At 34.6% G+C, this 22,846-nt stretch overlaps 1 protein-coding gene across 1 annotated transcript in view; it reads right to left on the minus strand.

Annotated features, from left to right (window-relative positions):
- CCDC7 (coiled-coil domain containing 7) overlaps positions 1-22,846 on the minus strand; it is a 432,318-nt gene that overhangs the window by 307,414 nt on the left and 102,058 nt on the right. Inside the window, exons 10-13 of the mRNA XM_070500835.1 lie at positions 18,943-18,973; positions 18,406-18,495; positions 7,398-7,483; positions 6,464-6,518 (exon numbers count right to left, since the gene is read on the minus strand). Of these exons, the coding sequence (XP_070356936.1) occupies positions 6,464-6,518; positions 7,398-7,483; positions 18,406-18,495; positions 18,943-18,973 (262 nt within the window). The remainder of the gene's footprint in view (positions 1-6,463; positions 6,519-7,397; positions 7,484-18,405; positions 18,496-18,942; positions 18,974-22,846) is intronic.

A 22,846-nucleotide genomic window follows, 5' to 3' on the forward strand; every position in this document is an offset into this window, starting at 1 on the left:
AGAAATTAAGAGTAATTAAAACAGATACCACAGTAATACAAGGGATTATTAAGAGAATACTATGAAAAACTATATGCCAACAAATTAGACAATCTAGAAGAAATGGATTAAATTCTTAGACTCATATAACCTCCCAAAACTGAATCAAGGAGAAATAGAGAATCTGAATACCAATCACAACTAAACAGATTGAAACAGTAATCAAAAATCTCCCAAGAAATAGAAGTCCTGGACAAGATGGCTTCTCTGGAGAATTCTACCAAACATTCAAAGAAGATTTAATTAATACCTATCCTTCTCAAACTAATCCAAAAAACTGAAGATGATGGAATACTTCCTAACTCATTCTATGAGGTCAACATCACCTGGACCCCAAAGCCAGACAAGGACAACACAAAGAAGGAAAATTACAGGTCATTATCACTAATGAACATATGCAAAAATCCTAAACCAACTATTGGCAAACCGGATACAGCAATACATTAGAAGGCCTATACACCATGATCAAGTGGGATTTATACCAGGGATGCAGGGATGGTTCAACATCTACAAATCAACCAATGTGATACACCACATTAACAAACTGAGGTATAAAAACCACATCATCATCTCACAAGATGCAGAGAAAACATTTGACAAGATCCAACATCCATTTATGAGAAAAAAAAAAAACTCTCAATAAAATGAGTAAAGAAGTTTCCTTTCCTACTTCAACATAATAAAGGCCATATATGACAAACCCACAGCCAACCTCATACTCAGTGGTCAAAAACTGAAAGCCACCTCTCTGAGAACAGGAACAAGACAAGGGTGCCCACTCTCGCCATTCTTATTCTACATAGTATGGGAAGTTTGGGCCAGAGAGAATTAAGCAAGAAAAAGAAATAAAGAGTATCCAAATGCAAAAGGGAGAGTGGAAACTCTCACTGTTTTCAGACAATATGATCCTATATATAGAAAACCCTAAAAAATTCATTGGAAAACTATTAGATATAATCAACAACTGAAGCAAAGTTGCAGGGTACAAAGTCAACTTACAAAAATCAGTTGCATTTCTATACTCTAATAACAAACTATCAGAAAGAGAACTCAAGAATACAATCCCATTTACAATCACAACAAAAAGAATAAAATACCTAGGAATAAATTTAACCAAGGAGGTGAAAGACCTATACAATGAAAAGCATAAGACATTATTGAAAGAAATCGATGATGACATAAAGAAATGGAAAGATATTCCATGCACATGGATTGGAAGAATAAACATAGCTAAAATGTCCATATTACTCAAAGCAATATACAGATTCAGTGCAATCCCAATCAGAATCCCAATGACATTCTTCACAGAAACAGAACAAACAATCCTAAAATTCATATAGGGCAACAAAAGACCCCGAATAGCTAGTGTCGTCCTGAGAGAAAAGAGTAAAGCTAAAGGCATCACAATCCCTGACTTCAAAATATACCACAAAGCTATAGTAATCAAAACAGCATGGTACCAGCACAAAAACAGAAGCGAAAGCCCAGAAACAAAACCACACATCTACAGGCAGGTAATCTTCGACAAAGGCGCCAAGAACATACAACGGAGAAAGGAAAGCCTCTTCAACAAACGGTTTTGGGAAAACTGGACAGCCACATGCAAAATAATTTAAGTAGACCATTATCTTACACCATACACAAAAATTAACTCAAAATGGATTAAAGACATGAAGGTAAAGATGTGAAACCATAAAACTCCTAGAAGAAAAATATAGGCAGTACACTCTTTGATATCAGTCTTAGAAGCATCTTTTTGAATACCATGTCTACTCAGGCAAGGGGAACAAAAGAAACAATGAATAAATGGGACTACATCAGACTAAAGAGCTTCTTCAAGGCAAAGGGAACCATGAACAAAATGAAAAGACAACCCACCAACTGGGAGAAAATATTTTCAAATCATATATTTGACAAGGAGTTAATCTCCAAGATATATAAAGAACTCACACAACTCAACAACAACAAAACTAACAACCCAGTTAAGAAATGGGCAGAGGATATGAACAGACATTTTTCCAAAGAAGATATGCAGATGGCCAACAGGCACATGAAAAGGTGTTCAACATCACTAATTATTGGGGAAATGCAAATCAAAACTACAATGAGATATCACCTTATACCTGCTAGAATGGCTATAATTACTAAGACAAAAAATAACAAATGTTGGAGACGATGTGGAGAAAAGGGAACCCTCATACACTACTGGTGGGAATGCAAACTGGTGCAGTCACTAAGGAAAACAGTATGGAAATTTCTCAAAAAATTAAAGATATAAATACCATATGACCTAGCTATCCCACTACTGCCTATTTATCCAAAGAACTTGAAATCAACAATTCAAAGAGACTTATGCACTCCTACATTCATTGCAGAATTATTCACAATAGCCAAGACATGGAAGCAATCCAAGTAGTATATATATATATAATAGAATACTACTCAGCCATAAAAAAGATAAAATCATCCCAGTTGCAACAACATAGATGGACTTCATGGGTAGTATGTTAAGCAAAATAAGCCAGACAGAGAAAGACAAACACCACATGATTTCACTCATATATGGAAGATTAACACACGGACAAAAAGAACAGATTAGTGGTTACCAGAGGGAAAGGTGTTGGGGTGGCCATGGAGGGTAAAGGGGCACATATATATGGTGACCCACAAATAATAATGTACAACTGAAATTTCAGAATGTTATAAATTAATGTGACCTCAACAAATTTTTTAAAGTCCTTTTTGAGTTCTGATTAGAAATGCATTACATTTATTATATTAATTTGAATGGATCAATATTTTTATAAAATTGTCTTCCCACTTGGCAACAGTAAAATTTAGATCACAAGAAACACTGTTTACAATTCTACCTTAATAAATTCATAGAATTTATAATTAACTAGTTTGATTATCACTGAGTTAAATTATTGCAAAAACTCTCTAATTGTTCTCCCTGATTGCAAAATTCAATCTCTACCCCAAAATTCATCGTTCATTCTTGGCCGAATGATCTTAATAAAAAACACCAAGTGGATCATTCTTAATATTCTTCAGTAAGTCCTCATATCTTATTCAAAATCCAAACTACTGATGCCATCCACAAAAGATCCCTATCAGGCCTCCTACTACTCCTCTCTTTAATCCAAAACTCCTATCATACTCAAGCATTTGAATTTCTCTAAATAGCCTTTGTACCCTCAAGTCCTTGTCTTTCCCCATATTATCTCTAAATAGAAATCCTTCCTGTTTTCTAACTCCATATTCTCAATTACTACATCATAGTTCCCTTTTATATGTGCATTTATTATGTTGGAATTAGTCGGGGACATGATGTCTCCAGTATGTGCTAACATAATATATTCCAGCTTCCAAACTAATATAATGTTACATGTCAAAGAAAAAAATTCTTTAAAGACTTTAAACTCAGAAAAAAACAAATTCAATATTTCCTTATCGATCCTGTACCTCTTATATTACATTATATATGTTGCATGCAACAAGTTTATTCAATTTATTCAAGTACCTATAGGATGTAATTACAATTACCGTTTACATTTGTGTTAAGGTATTCATATCTCGGAGTAAGTAATACGTAGTTTTAACAGAAAGACAAAGAGTTCTTGGCATTATGCATAAAAGAAACTAAGTTTCTGTAAATTTAGAAAGGTGACGTTCCTCGCGAAGAAACAGTCAATGGAGAGATCACATTTGAATTTATGCTTTTAGTCATTTTAGCCCCACCTACAAAGAGAGATGATTCTTGGGCTATCCAGTCCCACCAGAGTGCATCTGCAAATCTGGTCAAGTTATTTAACATCTCTGAGTTTCCCCTTCTAAAAATGGAATAACCCGTAATTACCACCAACGTACAAAAATATGGTGTAGATGATTTGACTCACAAAGCATTCAAATATGTAAAATATTTTCGTTTTCTATAATGTTAGGTTACAAAAAATACATTTGTCCTTTCTTATATCCATATGATTAAGCTGCCAATCACCCACTTAGTAGATATTTGCCTAGGGTAAATGCACTCTATTTTTCTAATAATCTGAAAATCAAATTTAATAGAATAAAAAAATATTTTATATCATTTTACCTCAGCATGATTTTGTTAAGTACAATTCTGGCTACTGACTGCTAGTTCATACAGTGTCTTTGATGAATAAGAAAAAGAACCCTTCATTTAGGCAAATGCAGCCATATGCCAGGGTGAACAGCTGCCAAGTAAACCATGGGCTAGACTTCAACATCTGCTTTTCCTTAGCCCACTCTTGTTCAAGGAACAATCTACACAACATAAGGGCAGGCTTGGGATCAAACTGATCATTTTATCTACATACTTTCAATGAATGTTAGAATAATTACCGGAATAACGATCCTCTAAAAACTAAACAGCTAATTTTTTAAAACTAGTCATTTTCAAAAACTAAAAGTTTTTATGACTTAGTAAAACATTTTATAAGCATATAATTACTTGAACAGATAGATAATGATTCCAACTGATTCTATTATCCATGCCTGCCTGAGGAAGCAAAACTGAACATATTTTCACTAATTGCAAATGCTGAGCAGGATTCAGAAAGCCATGTTTTCGCTACCAGTTTGTTCTCTAACCCTAAGCAAGTCACTTTTTAGCTTCTATTGATCTCTGTAAAATGGCCTAAATCAGTGATGGTTCATAACAGAGTTTTGAAAGAGGGAGATAAATTCCTTTAAAATTCTCATTAAATTCATTGATCTTCTCCAGAAAAAAATTATCCCTACAAGAAAATTTTGACTTTAAATTCAGAAAAAATAATTTGAAATGATACTAGCTGCTACAAACTAAAGGTTTGTGTCCCTCAGAAACTTATATTGAAACCTCATCCCCAATGTAACGGTGTTTGGAGGTGGGGCCTTTGGGAGGTGATTAGTTCATGAGGGTGGTACCCCTATGAATGGGATTAGTGCTCTTATAAAAAAAGACTCCAGAGAGCTCCTTTGCCTTCTATGCCATGTGAGAATACAACAAGAAGTCTATAACACAGAAGAGGCCCTCACCCCATCGTGCTGGCACCCTGATTTTGAACTTCAAGCCCCCAGAACTATGAGAAATAAATTTCTGTTCTGTATAAGTTACCCAGTCCCTGATATTTTATCAGAAGAATCTGAATGGACTAAGACACAGCCCAAATAAACTAAAACACTAGCTTAAAGACAACATTAATAATATAATGGTACAAGAAAATTTTAAAATATACAAAATGCTGTTTTATATAAAATAAGCTGGTAAGTGTGGTAGGCAGAATTGATGGCCTCCATGATCTCATCCCTGGGACATATAATCTACTCCCTTTGAGTGTGGGTGGGACCTGTGACTTGCTTCTAGCCAATAAAATAGAGCAAAGTGATGAGACGCCACTCCTTTTATTAAATTGCAGTATTTATCTAAAGTGAGGAGATGTCACTCCCACGATCATGTTGCATTATACGGAGAAGACCATATGGCTGAGAGGAACTGAAGTTTGCCACATCCACTCATGCTTGGAAGAGGACTCCAAGTTACACAACGGGAATAAAGCCCAGCCAACGCCTTGACTGCAGCTTGGTGAGACCTTGAGCATAGGACACAGTTAAGCCATGTTCAGACCCCCAACCCACTCAAACTGTGAAACAACATAAATTGTTTAAAGCTGCCAAATTTGTGGAAACTTGTTGCCCAGGAATAGAAAACTAATACCATAAAGCTGTACATTTTATATTCAGTATCTCCAGTGGTACTCTCATTTCCTTCCCAAATTTATATTATTGGATTCTTGAATCATTCAGGTGCATACTTGTAGGACACAACTCCAGCCGCTCACTAAAATGGGTGATGAACTCTGATGGTTAATAAGAAGTTAACTTGTAGCAAAAGAAAGCATTCCAAAACCAAGATGAAATAAAGGGGTCACTTGTATTCCTTTCATTGGATCACATAAAAAAGAGTGGGCTCTACAGTTTACAATTTCTGAAGAACTTTTTCTTACTTGCTTTTTATACCTCTTACATCTTTTTGAGATAGATACGGCAGCTATTATTTTACCCATTTTAGTGACAGAAAATAGGAAGTTCACGCAGGTTAAAGTGACTTGGCCAATGTCACATAACTAGTAAGTCCCTGTTCTGACTGCCAATGTGATGTTGTTTCCTCCATGATATTGCCTGTAGTTGAGTAAACGATGGTCATTTTGATAAGCTTGACAGAAAATATGCCTGGATTTACCATTTTATTTTCTGAAATTTGCTGAGAAAAGTCAACCAACAAAAAAGAAATATCTTAGGAAGAACTTTAGTACACACACACCCGCCCTATAGTCACATACACACTAATATTATCTATACATATAATTCCCCAGAGCACTTATTAATCAAATTTAGATGCACAGAGAGTGTATGTTACCTGAACTTGAAGCAAATCTTCTTTTGTTTTAAGCTCTTGAACTACAGGCTTGTCCCTGTAATTAAAATTGTTTTAAAATATATCATGATACTTTAAATTACATGACTACTTTTCTTTCTTGAGGAGTACTAAAACCATTTTAAAGAAATTTTTCAAAAGAAATTCATAATTTTTTAAAGCCATAAAATCCATATAGGTTAAATGATAGATAACTGAATAACATTTCTCAAGTTAACTTCTCATTGATATTATTAAAATATGGAAAGATGAGATGGAGCAAGAATTTTCAAAGTACATTAGTATTTTTTCTATTCTGGACATCTTTTCTTCTCTAAGTCAAAGGTCAAGACCACTTGTCCAGTGAATTTCTTTTCAGAATTTGTGGAAGTCTATAAAAATTGAAATCATAGTTTCTTTTTTAAATTATACATTTACATTAGGATTTGACCAAGCAAATTCAAAATATAAAAATTATATTACTAAAGAAAATATTCACTTAATAAGGCCACTGTATGATAATCCACCAGATATAAACATAGATAATTGTTTTTATAAAATAAGTACAATCAAGAAGTAAAGTAAAAAGAGAACCACCCAGTCTAGGAAGTTAACATAAACATTACAAATCATTAGCTAGACCATCAAGGAAACCATGTAAATCCTTTTTTCCCTAAAACTATTTACAGATGTGATTCTGTTTACCTATTCCTGAATATCTTGTGGTTCATTCTCTTCCTCTAATTCAAAGTTCTTTGTTCTTCCCTTCTCAGCTTTCTCCCACAATCATATCCTAGTCTGCTTATAAAACTATATATTAGCTAGTGTTATCTCTTTTAGAAACCTGTTATTTTTATATGACCTCAAATTGTTTGCATAAAGTGAAAATATAAAGGAAAAAGGAAAAAAAATATTGACACGTATTTTTATGTCTTACTCTTCTGAATTCTCAGGTTTTCCTCTGTCTTTTTTCTTCTCCATTTTACCAGTTTTCTTTATTCGATCATATGTAGGCTTTGTTTTCTGTGTAATTTTATATAAGCCAAAGATAAATAGTTAAGGAGACAATAAATTATAGGTAAATATATAATATACATTACCAAGATTTCCATTTTACTTTGAGAATCACTATACTACGTTTCAAAGAAAACTTATCTGAATAGAATCAAAACGAAATTAATGATACAGCCAGAACATTTGTTATCATGCTTTACTGAATGTAAGCTGTATATAAGCTAATACATATCAAAACAATTAAACACCCCTGACAAATTACATCCAGTTCTGTATATGTCTTCTTGAAAAATCACCTCACTATAGAAATCATGCAAAAAAACTTGAAAGACATGTGGGGAAAATGGAATTAGGTGCACAGCATGCAAAAACATTGTCGATGATACATTAAAAACATAGAAGCTCAATAAAAACATTAGTCCAGTTTTACAAAGTTAAATGACTAAGAAATATATACTAAGAGAAATACAGCTCTTTATCTTGAAAAAGACACGAAGCTTGCTTGTGAAAGTGGGCAATGAATAGGCTGCAAGATATAAATTATTGTGCAGTACTGGAAGGACGATTATCTGAACTTGGATGAAAAGCTGTAACACCAGACGTGGACTGGTGCAGTACACTATACACATGGTGAATCAAGGCAGCTTGTAGAAACTATTTTCTGCCTTCACCTAGTACTTTTTGCAGACGAAATTGTGCATAAGCAAATGTAAATGTAAAGTTCACATTATGCTCAAATTGTGTGATCATGTTGGAACAAGTGTGCACTTCAAAACAAATATTATAGGCAAAATGGTGGGGTGAGCTGACCCGGGATTCTCTCCCCTCTAAAATACAACAAAAGATTGGAAGAACTGAATTTCAGAGAATAAACATAATGCCAGCTCCTTAGAGACCTACAATACCAAGAAGGCAGAGATCATAAACCTTGCTTACATCCTCGGAGGCGCTGGAACGGTAGGAGAGAACATCGCTCCCTCCCCTAGAGTCTGCGATCGCTGCGGGGCGGGTCGGTAAGGAGCGGGGGAGGGGCCGCGCAACCGGGGGATCATCCAGGACTCCTGCCACTGATTCAGTGGAGACCCGCTGACAGGGGGAAAGCTTCCATCCCCGGGGACCCCATAAATGAAGGGCCTTGGGAGACCAGAGAACAGAACTGATCTGAACCCAGACTGGCCTGTGAGTAACAGCCCCTCCCCCCCAGCAAAGCCAGTGGGCGCAGCCATCTTGCCCCAAGGCGAGAGCTCATAACACGCAGCTCTTGACCCCCATCTAGTGGCGACAGGCTGTAACTGCAACTGAATTCTACCACCATGAGAAAAAACCGCTCCTCTACCATCCAGCAATTTATAAAAGCCCCAAACCAGAAGGAAAACAATAAAAACATAGAATTAAGTCCTGAGGACTTGGAATTAGGTAAACTAAGTGATAATGAGTTCAGAGCAGCTATAATCAAAAAACTCAATGAGGTATAGACAAAGATAGAGAAACAAGCCGAGTTCTGGAGTTACTTCACAAAAGAGATTGAAATCATAAAGAAGAATCAAACAGAATTACTTGAGATGAAAAACACAATGGACCAGATAAAACAGAATACGGATTCCCTGAATGCCCGTGTACACAACATAGAGGAGAAAATTAGCATAATCGAAGATAGACAGGCTGAATGGTGCCAGACACAGAAAGAAAGAGAATTAAGAATTTAAAAAAATGAGGAAAATCTCCAAGAGATAATGGATTCAATGAGGAGTAAGAATATAAGGATCATAGGAATTCCCAAGAATATGGAAAAGGAAAATGGAGCAGAAAGTGTGCTTAACGAAATTATTGAAGAGAACTTCCCAAATCTAGGGATTGACGGAGAAATGTGTGTAGAGGAGGGTTTTAGATCTCCTAGATTTGTCAATGTAAAAAGAGCTACCCCACGGCACACAGTAGTAAAGTTGGCAAATAGGAATGATAAGGAGAGAATACTCAGGGAAGTAAGAAAAAAAAGAGAATAACCTATAAAGGAGCCCCTATCAGACTGTCAGCGGATTTCTCTACAGAAACCCTACAAGCTAGGAGAGAATGGAGTGACATATTCAAAGCTTTAAAGGATAAAAATCTTCCGCCAAGAATACTCTATCCAGCAAGAATTTCCTTCAGATATGAGGGAGAAATTAAATCTTTTCCAGACAAACAAAAGTTAAGGGAATTTGTAACTAAAAGCCCTCCATTACAAGAAATCCTCAAGAAGGCTCTCATACCTGAAAAAAGAAAAAAGGGAGAAAGGGGACACAATCCACAGACTAGGGAGACCGATGGATAGAACCAGAACAGGATAGCAAATATTCAATTATAGCATTAGGGTAAAGGTAAGGAAACTACCAAAACAAGGATGATCTTAGCACTCTAACTACCATTAATAAGACGAGTTGGAATAAAAAAATGAAAATAATTATTTAGGAGGGTAAGAACCAAGGGTCCAAATCAGTATTGGTCAAGTAAGTAAGAGACCACCAGAGAATAGACTATATTATACACGAGATTCTAAATACAAACTTCAAGGTAGACACTAAAATAAAGTACAGGACAGAGTCACAAATCATAAATAAGGAAAAATCTAAGAAACCCAGCATAAGAAATTGCAGTATTAAATGGGTAGTCTAAAGCAAACAGGAAAAGAAATGCAGGAAAACAAGATAATGAGCGACAGATTAACAGCATTAAGCCCGCATGCATCAATAATCACTCTCAATGTGAACGGATTGAACTCTCCAATAAAAAGACACAGAGTGGCAAAATGGATTAAAGAACACGATCCAACAATTTGTTGCCTCCAGGAAACACACCTCAGCCCCAAGGACAAACACAGACTCAGGGTGAAGGGGTGGAGGACAATACTTCAAGCAAATAGCAAGGAAAAAAAGGCAGGTGTTGCAATTCTCATATCAGACCAAGTGGATTTCAAAATAAGACAGGTAAAGAGAGACACAGAGGGACAATATATAATGATCAAAGGGACACTTCATCAGGAAGAAATAACGCTCATAAATATCTATGCACCCAACACAGGAGCACCAAGATTCATAAAGCAACTATTAACAGACCTAAAGGAAGATGTTAAAAACAACACAATAATAGTAGGGGACCTCAACACCCCACTCACATCAATGGACACATCATCCAGACAGAAAATCAACAAGGAAATAGTGGAGCTGAATGAAAAACTAAAACAATTGGACTTAATAGACATATATAGATCACTTCACCCTGAAAGAGCTGAATACACATTCTTCTCAAGTGCACATGGAACATTCTCTAGGATAGACCATATGTTGGGAAACAAGGCAAGCCTCTACAAATTTAAAAAAATTGAAATAATAACAAGCATCTTCTCAGATCATAGTGCTATAAGGCTAGAAATTAATTACAAGAAAACAGCTGAGAAAGGCACAAAGATGTGGAGACTAAACAACACACTACTGAACAAGCAATGGATCATTGAAGAAATTAAAGAAGAAATAAAAAAATACCTGGAAATAAATGAAAATGATAGCATGCCATACCAACTCATATGGGATACTGCAAAAGCTGTATTAAGAGGAAAATTCATCACAATACAGGCACATCTTAACAAACAAGAAAAATCCCAAATAAGCAACCTTAAAGCACACCTAACTGAACTAGAGAAAAAAGAACAAATGAAGCCCAAAGTCAGCAGAAGGAGAGAAATAATAAAAATCAGAGCAGAAATAAATACTATTGAAACAAAAAAGGCAGTAGAAAGGATCAATGAGACAAAGAGCTGGTTTTTTGAGAAGATAAATAAAATTGACAAACCACTAGCCAGACTTACAAAGAAAAAAAGGGAGAAAGCTCAAATAAACAAAATCAGAAATGAGCGAGGAGAAATAACAACAGACTCTGCAGAAATACAACAGATTATAAGAGAATACTACAAAAAACTATATGCCAACAGAATGGATAACCTAGAGGAAATGGATAAATTCTTGGACTCCTACAATCTCCCAAAGCTCACTCAAGAAGAGGCAGACAATTTGAACAGACCAATCACAAAGAAAGAGATTGAAACAGCAATCAAAAACATCCCAAAGAATAAAACCCCAGGACCAGATGGCTTTCCTGGGGAATTCTACCAAACTTTCAGAGAGGATTTAATACCTATCCTTTTCAAGCTATTCCAAAAAATTAGGGAAGATGGAACACTTCCTAACACATTCTATGAGGCCAACATCACGCTGATACCAAAACCTGACAAGGACACCACAAAAAAAGAGAACTACAGGCCAATATCACTGATGAACATAGACGCAAAAATTCTAAACAAAATTTTGGCAACCAGAATTCAGCAATTCATCAAAAGAATCATACATCAGGATCAGGTGGGATTCATACCAGGGACACAGGGATGGTTCAACATCTGCAAATCAATCAACGTGATACACCACATCAACAAACTGAGGAATAAAAACCACATGATCATCTCAATAGATGCAGAGAAGGCATTTGACAAGATCCAACAGCCATTTATGATAAAAAACTCTGAACAAAATGGGCATAGAAGGAAACTACCTCAACATAATAAAGGCCATATACGACAAACCCATAGCCAACATCATACTCAATGGGCAAAAACTGAACCCCATCCCCCTGAAAACAGGAACGAGACAAGGATGCCCTCTATCACCACTCTTATTTAACATAGTACTGGAGGTCCTGGCCAGAGCAATCAGGCAAGAAAAAGGAATAAAAGAAATCCAAATAGGGAGGGAAGAAGTGAAACTCTCGTTGTTTGTAGACGACATGATCTTATATATAGAAAACCCCAAAGAATCCATTGGAAAACTGTTAGAAGTAATCAACAACTACAGCAAAGTTGCAGGGTATAAAATCAATTTGCATAAATCAGTAGCATTTCTATACTCCAGTAATGAACCAACAGAAAAAGAACTCAAGAATACAATACCATTCACAATCGTAACAAAAAGAATAAAATACCTTGGGGTAAATTTTAACCAAGGAAGTGAAGGACCTATATAATGAAAATTACAAGGCCTTTCTGAGAGAATTGGATGATGACATAAGGAGATGGAAAGACATTCCATGTACATGGATTGGAAGAATAAACATAGTTAAAATTTCCGTTCTACCTAAAGTAATCTACAGATTCAACGCCATCCCAATCAGAATCCCAATGACATTCTTTACAGAATTAGAACAAAGAATCCTAAAATTCATATGGGGCAACAAAAGACCCCGAATTGCTAAAGCAATCCTGAGAAAAAAGAACAAAACAGGAGGCATCACAATCCCTGACTTCAAAACATACTACAAAGCTACAGTAATCAAAACAGCATGGTACTGGTACAAAAACAGGTGCACAGATCAATGGAACAGAATTGAAAGCCCAGAAATAAAACCACACATCTATGGACAGCTTATCTTTGACAAAGGAGCTGAGGGCATACAATGGAGAAAAGAAAGTCTTTTCAACAATGGTGCTGGGAAAACTGGAAAGCCACATGTAAAAGAATGAAAATTGACCATTCTTTTTCACTATTCACCAAAATAAACTCAAAATGGATCAAAGACCTAAAGGTGAGACCTGAAACCATAAGGCTTCTGGAAGAAAACGTAGGCAGTACACTCTTTGACATCAGTATTAAAAGGATCTTTTCAGACACCATGCCTTCTCAGAGAAGGGAAACAATAGAAAGAATAAACAAATGGGACTTCATCAGATTAAAGGCTTCTTCAAGGCAAATGAAAACAGGATTGAAACAAAAAAACAACCCACTAACTGGGAAAAAATATTTGCAAGTCATATATCTGACAAAGGCTTAATATCCATAATATATAAAGAACTCTTGCAACTCAACCACAAAACATCAAACAACCCAATCAAAAAATGGGCTGGAGACATGAACAGACATTTCTCCAAAGAAGATATACTGATGGCCAATAGGCACACGAAAAGATGCTCATCATCGCTGATCATCAGGGAAATGCAAATCAAAACTACACTAAGATATCACCTTACACCCGTTAGAATGACAAAAATATCTAAAACTAATAGCAACAAATGTTGGAGAGGTTGCGGAGAAAAAGGAACCCTCATACACTGCTGGTGGGAATGCAAACTGGTGCAGCCACTATGGAAAACGGTATGGAGATTCCTCAAAAAATTAAAAATAGAACTACCATACGATCCAGCCATCCCACTACTGGGTATTTATCCAAAGAGCTTGAAGTCAGCAATCCCAAAAGTCCTATGCACCCCAATGTTTATTGCAGCACTGTTTACAATAGCCAAGACATGGAAGCAACCTAAGTGTCCAGCAACAGACAAATGGATAAAGAAGATGTGGTACATATATACAATGGAATACTACTCAGCTGCAAAACAGAACAAAATCATTCCATTTGCAATAACATGGATGGACCTTGAGGGAATTATGTTAAGTGAAATAAGCCAGAGAGAGAAGGACAATCTGTGTATGACTCCACTCATATGAGGAATTTAAAACTATGGACCAAGAACAGTTTAGTGGATACCAGGGGAAAGGTGGGGTGGGGGGTGGGCACAAAGGGTGAAGTGGTGCACCTACAACATGACTGACAAACATTAATGTACAACTGAAATTTCACAAGATTGTAACCTATCATTAACTCAATAAAAACAAAAACAAAAACAAATATTATAGCAGAACTAACCACATGTTTTAAGGTATTCTTGAACTACTATGTAATACCAGATTATTTTATACAAGAAAGTAGAGAAAAAATTAACAAATAGATTATTGCCATTTTAAAACGAGCTTAATAATAGAGACCTATTAAGGCATTAGATGGTTATTTACTGTGTCAGACCACAACTTCCAACAGATACCAAATTCACTGCAGTGACAAAATCTCACAAGTTGATAATTCCTCACAAAATATGGAAAATAAGTACAATAATGGATTTTTATGAGAATTGTTAAGGTCCCCAAATAATTTTCTTGTTTAAATGTGAGTTTTTGGATATATTTCCTATATAGAAAAATCAGATGTCTACTGGCAATCAAAAAATACTAAATAATGATGGGGCCAGCCCCATGGCTGAGCGGTTAAGTTCGCACACTCCACTTCGGCAGCCCAGGATTTCACCCGTTCTGATCCTGGGCACGGACATGGCACCGCTCATCAGGCAGTGCTGAGGTGGCATCCCACATGCCACAACTAGAAGGACCCACAACTAAAATATACAACTATGTACTGGGGGGATTTGGGGAGAAAAAGCAGAAAAAAAATTAAAAATACTACAATATTGAAAGAGGAAAAAAGACTAAAAAATAATGAACAGATCATCAGTGAGCTGTGGGACAACTACAAGTCAACTCATGCTTATAATTGGAGTCCATCATGAAGAGAAGGGGTGGTGAAAAAGGATAAATATTTGAAGAAATAATGGCCAATTTTTTTTCAAATTTGATGAAAACTAGATACCCACAAATCCACAACAACATAAAGAAAACTACCCCAAGGTACATCAAAATCAAATTATTAAAAGCAGTGATAAAATGAAAATCTTAAAAGCAGACAAAAGAGAAAAGATTACATACAAGAATAAGAAGGACAGCTGACTTCTTGTCAGAAACAATGTAAGACAGACGACAAAGGAGCAATATCTTTAAAGTACTGGAAGGGAAAATAACCAGTCAACCTAGAATTCTTTATCCAGAAAAAAATATGTTTCAAAACTGAAGGAAAAAAATTTTTTTTCAGAAATCAAAGAGTTAAAAGAATATATCAGCAGCAGACCTGCACAACAAAAATGGTAAAGAATCCTTCAAACAGAAGAAAATTGATACCAGATGGAAATAAGGAAATACACAAATTAAAAAAGAGCGCCAGCAGTGATAATTACGTGTGTAAATATAAAGACTGTTGGTCTTGTTATTTAAATCTCTTTAAAAGGTAATAGTTTACAGGAAAACTAATAACAATATGTTGTGCAGTTTATATCAGATATAATAAAACATCTGAAAACAACAGCTGGAAAGGGGCAAAGGAAAGAATATTATTTTAAGGTTCTTAGATGTGAAGTGATTTAACATCACTTAATATAGACTGTAACAAGTTAAAGACAAGAATGTAAACCCTTTATTGTAAAGTAACCAATTGAGTGGCAAACACAAAGGTAATACAGATTTTGATACCTGGAAGTGGGTGCTGTTGTAACATATAACTAAAAATGTGCAAGTGGCTTCTGAATTGGGCAGTGGGCAGAGGCTGGAAGAATTTTATGAAGCATGAAAAAAATAGTTAGCAAATTATGAAAAGAAGAAAAACCCTTTAACTTGATAAATGGTATCAAGAGAGGAACAGGGAGAGGGAGAGAGAGGCAGGCTGACTGACCCAAAGAAACAAGAAAACATTCCCTTTAAAATCAGGAATAAATGAAAAATGTCCACTCTCATCATGCCTATTCAATATTATCCTAAAAGTCTTTGCCAGAAAAAGAAATAGAAAGTATTACAAATTGGAAAGCAAGAAAACTTAGGCTATCACTATTCATTGATACTTCTATTATGCAAGTAGGAAATAAAAATCTAATCATTATACGGTGTAGCTAGGTTTCCAGATGCATAATTCAATAGATAAAAATTTATTACACTTCTCTAGCAATAGTTAAAAAATATCTTTTAAAATATAGCAAATAAAATAGCATAAAAATATGAAGCACCTAAGATTAATAAAATGAATAAGAGCTTTATGAAGAAAACCATAAACATTTATTGTAAGAAATGTTACATTAAAGAAAAATTTCAAAAATGGAGACATTTAATGTTTATAAACAAAAAGATATATCTGATATCCTAGATGTAAATCTCTCCAATTTGATGTACAGATTCAGTGCAATCGTAGAATTTGACAAGTTAACTCTAAAATTTATATGAAAGTGCAAAGGCCAAAAATAAATAAATTCTTATAAATGACAAGGGTTGACTTGCCCTACAAAATATCAGGACTTAGTCTAAATCTGTAAGCATTAAGTACCTCAGGCATTGGCGTAGAAAAACACAAGACCAATGGGACAGAATAGAAAGAGCAGAAACAAATCTTTAAGCAGTGATATCTTCCAGCAATAGCATACCAAAATACACACATATCTAGGACATCCTACTTAGGAAGCTATAACAGAAAGCCAAGTGATAGCAGAAGTGACATACAGAGTCCGGAAACTGCAGACCAAATCTGCCCTGCTGCCTGTTTTTGTAAACAGAGATCTATTGCAATGCAGCCATGCTCATTCATTTATGTATTATCTATGACAATTTTCACTCTACAGAAGCGGATGAGTAGCTGCAATGTGTACTGTACAGCCTGCAAAACCTAAAATACTTATCTAACCCTTTATAGTAAAAGTTTCCTGATATCTGGAATAATTAAATAGATATGACAGTAATTATGGAAATAGTAGCAAGTACAGTGGACACCAGATATTTGTGTCCAGTATCCTTTTCCCTTTTGTTAAGAAATAGCACCACACTGTAGTAGGGTTCTGCAACTCCCTCATCTCAAATTGTCCCGGTAACATTTGACCTAAGCAAAGCCAATCAGATCCAATCACTAAGAACTGACTTTTATGGAAAGGAAGCACTTGGAGCTGAGTAATTCCAGAGCCAGTATCCAAAGGGATGGGGAAAATAGTAGACCGAGCTCCCTCTCTAAAAGCTCCCTGAAAGGACAGGAGTAATTGCTATCCAAGAACTTTTGTTATTTTGACTCCAGGAGTGGCCCTAGTTCTATCCTTCACCAAACACACTGTTCAATTTTCCTTGAATTCTTTGCGTTACCCTAATACCCATCCAATAAATTTCTTCCTTTAGTTGCAAGAAACTTGCAGTTTCTCCTGCTTACAGTAAAAGAAAATAAAATCCTTAACTAGCTGACACACAGACAACTACCAATCATCATTTGGCAGTCAAGGACAGCAATCAAATGTGGCTTTTGATCATTAAAATTGGTTGTCTACAAAAATAAAATTATTAAGAGAGATAAGTTAGGAAAGGAAGACTACTTTGGAAGAAAATTGTTTTATTTGTTATTAGAAATCCTGACTTTGGCATAATTCTATAGCCATTTATTCTCTTCCCACCATCCTATTACACCGATTCCCTTCTCTGAAAACAGACTCTCTCTCAGACCTCTTGGCCACTACCCTAGTGTAGATACTAGTTGGAACTATTCCTAATTGAACATATGTGATAGCCCTGATCTTATATTTAATGTCTGTGTAGGATCACTGCTTCTCTAACTGAGTAAGTGACAAAGTTCCTAGTAATACTTCTTCTTCCTCCTCTAGGAAGGAAGAAATATCAAGTAATCAACATTAGTGGATTTGAGAGTATTTTCCTTCATTTTATGTTGATCTTAGGTTGAAACATACATCCTATGTTTTTACATGGTTAATAAAAATTCACTTCTAATTCATTTGACTTTGTTGTCTATAGTTTGAAATGTATTAGCTATATAAAAATGGCAAAAGAGAAAGAAAAAGGAAAACACTTTATTCTTGGTATTTATACACACTCTACTTGGTATAGTGAACTGGGACACACACATTACATAATTTCAAAGAATACAATAACATTTATTTAAAATATATTTGAAAACCCTAATTCATTGATATTTTAATAAAGTTAAATATTTGACCTAGAAATGTCTTTTGTAATGTTTAAATTCTAAGTCTGTTTTTCATAGCATTCTTTTGGTTTTCACAGTTAATACCATAATTTAGAATATAGCATTATTTTATTTTTTAAAGCATAGCTGCTACCAATTATTAATATAGATAATGTATTGTAAAACATTTAAATATATCTTTTATTCCATGCTAAAATAATAAGGCTGTGTGCCATTTTCAGATTTTAACTTACCTCCATATCCTTCAACTTTTGTAGTTCATTTTCCAGCAACAATTTCTCTTCTGATAACACTTGGAAATCACTTTGCATCTGTTTATATTTCTAAAAACAAATATTATAATTTTAATAACAATGAAAAACAAACGTCTCAATGTAGACAAGTTATTTGGGTACTTAATTATTAAAGTAAGAAAGTCTTCATTAACTCATGAAAATAATATCTTTGGTATTAATCTGGATAGCGAAGCTATAATTGGGGCTGAAAGAGGCAAAGGAACTGGAAGTGAGAATGAATGGAAGTTTAGAAGACTGTGTGACATTATAGTTCAATATTTCAGAAGTGGAGTGTTTCTGAGTGATAATAAAGTCTAGTAAAATCAAAAGAATAGACAAAGCTTTCTAGCTCACATACGCATAGAAATCTCTTCAGTAAAATGAGTAAGCATTGAATCTTTATTTAAGATCACGTATCCTGACAATTTCTAGAATCTACCAACATTGTCAAGGGCAAGGTGTAATTTCAAACTGAGAGTGCTGTACTATACTTACAGCCTCTAACAAACTTTGATCATTCATAGCTCTGAAAAACAAAACAAAAATATCTATAATGTATTATAACTTTACATTTATATTTTTATTTACATACTTATACCTTTCTTTATAAAAAATTTAAAATAAAACAAATAAAGTTAGAGTACACTCTGACCACCATTCAAAAAATCCAATGCTTTCCCCAGACATATCATTAGATTGCTGCGTATCTTTCCAAAATTTATTCCATGCATTTATACAATATTGCATGTACCTATTTGATTGTATAATTTTTGTTAGCAGGTTGTATGTCTGTTTTGTTTTCTTTTTCACATAAATGATATCACTGTATATATTGTTCTTAACTTATTTTTTCACTTAATACAATGTCTGAGATCTATTTATATTGATAAATGTAGTTCTATCTCACCCCTTTAAATAAAATACCACTTCTTATTCCATAACAGGATTTGGAAAACTTTTTCTGTAAAGAGCAAGATAGTAAATATTTCAGACTTTGCAAGCCAGATGATCTCTGTTACTACTACCCAATCCTGCAAAAGCAGCTATGGATGACAGGTAACAAGAACGGGTGTGGCTAGATTTAACTCAAGGGCTGCAGTTTGCTGACAACTGTTCCATAGTATGGATAAACTATAGATTTTTTCTTGACAAATGAGTTGTTTATTTATTATAATAAAAAATTTTTAAAGCTTTAAGATATAATTAAATACCATACAATTCACTCATTTAAAGTGTACATTTCAATGGCTTTTAAAATATTCACCAAGTTGGCAACTATTACCACTTCTAATTTCAGTATATTTTAATTACCTCAAACAGAAACTCTGTACCCATAAGCAGTCACTCCCCATTCTTCCCAGCACTGCCCCAGCCCTGGTAGCCACTAATCTACTTTCTGTCTCTATAGATTTGCCTACTCCAGATAGTCCAGATAAATAGAATTATACAATATGTGGTCTTTTGCGACTGGTTTGTTACACTTAGCATAACGTTTTCAAGGTTCATCCAGGTTGTAGCATGTTTCAGCACTTTGTTCCTTTTCATCGCCAAGTAATATTCCATTGTATGGATATACACATTTTACTTACCCATTCATCAGTTTATGAACATTTGGGTTGTTTCTACTTTTTGGTTATTACGCATACTGTTACTCTGAACATCCATTTACAAGTTTTTGTGTAAACATATGTTTTCATTTCTCTCAGGTATAAACCTAGAAATAGAATTTCTGGATCATATGTTAACTCTATATTTAACACTTTGAGAAACTGACAAACTGATTTCCATAGCAGATGTACCACTTAAATTCTCACAAGCAATGTACAAGGTCCCAATTCCTCCAAATCCTTGCCAACAACTGTTATTATCTGTCTTTTCTTATTATAGCCATCCTCATGGGTGTGAAGTGGTATATCACTGTAGTTTTGATTTGTAATTCCCTAATGATTAATGATGTTGAGCATTTTTTCATGTATTTATTGACCATGTGTACATATTGTTTTGGAAAATGTCTATTCATATTATTTGCCCATTTTTAATTGGGTTATTTATCTTTTTATTATTGAGTTATAAGAGTTCTTTATATATTCTGGATACAAGTCTCATCAAATATATAATTTTTGAATAGTTTTCATATTCTATGGGTTGTCTTTTCACCCTCTTGACCCTCATTTGCAGCAGAAAAGTCTTTAATCTTTATGAAGTTCAATTTGTCTATTTTTTTCTTTTGCTGGTAGTGCTTTTGGTGTCCTATTTAAGAAACCATTGCCTAACTCAAGCTCATAAAGATTTTCTCCTATGTTTCTTCTAAGAGGTTTATAGTTTTAGCTCTTAAATTTATGTCTTTGATAATTTTGAGTTAAATTTAGTGCATGGCATGAAGAAAAGATCCAACTTTATTCTTTTGCATGTGCATATCCAGTTATCCAAGTACCAGTTGTTAAAAAGACTATTCTTTCCCCCATTGAATTGTATCAATCTCCTTGTTTAAAATCAATTGACTATAAATGTAAGGGTTTATTTCTGGACATTCACTTCTACTACATTGATCTATATATAGGTCTATCCTTATGCCAATACCACATTGTCTTGATTACTATAGCTTTGTTTTGTTTTAAAATCAATTAAGTGTGAGTCGTCCAACTTTGTTCTTCTTCCTAAGATTTCTTTGGCTATTTTGGATTCCTTGTATTTCCACATGAATTTTAGGATCAGCGTGTCAATTCATGCAAAAACAAAGTTGGAATTTTGATATAGAGTACATTGAATCTGTAAATCAATTTGGGGAGTACTGCCATTTTAAGATTCTTAAATCTAACAGTCCATGAAAATGGGATGTCTACTTGTTTATTTAGGTCTTCTTTAAGTTCTTTCAATGATGTTTTGTAGTTTTCAGTGCAAAAATCTTACACTTCTTTTGTTAACTTCATTCTCATTCTCTTTGCTGTCACTGTAAATGGAATTGTTATCTTTATTTCATTTTTGGAATGTTCATTGCTAGTGTATTAGTTTCCTAGGGCTGCTGTAACAAAGTATCACAATCTGGGCGACTTAAAACAACAGTTTATCCTCTCACAGTTCTGGAGACTATAAATCTAAACTTAAGGTCTTGGTAACTCCATGATCCCTCTGAAATCTCTGGGGGAGGATCCTTCTTTGCCTCTTCCAGCTTCTAGTAGTCCCTGGCATTCTTTGGACTGTGGCAGCATAATTCCAATCTCGGCCTCCAGGGCTGTCTTCCCTCTGTGTGTATCTCTCTTATCCAATTATTTTAAGGATACCAGTCATATTATACTAAGGGCCCATCCCACCCCAGTATGACCTCATCTTAACTAATTACATCTACAATGACCCTGTTTCTAAATAAGTTCATTCTGAGGCACTGGAGTTAGAGCTTCAACATACAGTTTGGGGGACACAATTCTACCCATAATAGCTAGTGTGTAAAAGTACAATTGATTTTTATTTATGTATCTTGTATATTGCAACCTTGATGAATTCATTCATTTCTTCTAATAGTTTTCAGTGGATGCCTGAGGATTTTCTATACACAAGATCATGACATCTGCAAAAAGTGGTAGTTTTATCTCTTCCTTTCCAGTCTGAACATCTTTCATTTCCTTTTCTTCTTTAATTTCCCTGGCTAGAACCTCTACTAGAAGCAGTAAGAATGTCCTCTTTTGTTCCTGATCTTAGAGACAATGTATTAATTCTTTTCACCATTAAGTATGATGTTAGCTATGAGTTTTCATAGACAGCCTCCATCAAATTAGGGAAGTTCCCTTCTATTCATAGTTTGTGGAGTATTTTTTACCATGAAATTGTATTATATTTTGTCAAATGTTCGTGTGACTTTATTTCTCCTTTATTCAATCAACATCATGTATTATATTAATTGATATTTGCATTTTAAGCCAACCTTGCATTCCTGGGATAAATCCCACTTGTTTGTGGTGTACAACTCACTTTATATGTTGCTGGATTTTATTTGCTAGTGCTATGCTGAGAATTTCTGCATTTATATTTGTAACATATTGGTCTGCAGTTTTCTTGTGATATGGTCTGGTTTTAGTAGCAGAATAATACTAGTCTCACAGAATGAGGTGAGAAGTGTTGACTCCTTCCACTTTTTGGAAAAGTTTGTGAAGAGATGGTATTAATTCCTCTTTAAATATTTGATAGAATTCACCAGTGAAGCCATCTGGCCCGAGCATTTCCTAGTGGAAAATATTTTAATTACAAATTAAATCTCTTTACTTGTTACAGTTTCACTCAGATTTTCTAGTTCTTCTTGAATCAGTTCAGTTTGTATTTTTCTAGGAATTTGTCTATATCATGTAAGTTATCTAATTTGTTGTCATACAGTTGTTCATAGTATTACCATAAGATCCTTTTACCA

Source organism: Equus asinus, chromosome 29 (genome assembly GCF_041296235.1).
Source record: "Equus asinus isolate D_3611 breed Donkey chromosome 29, EquAss-T2T_v2, whole genome shotgun sequence".
Lineage (NCBI taxonomy): Eukaryota > Metazoa > Chordata > Mammalia > Perissodactyla > Equidae > Equus > Equus asinus.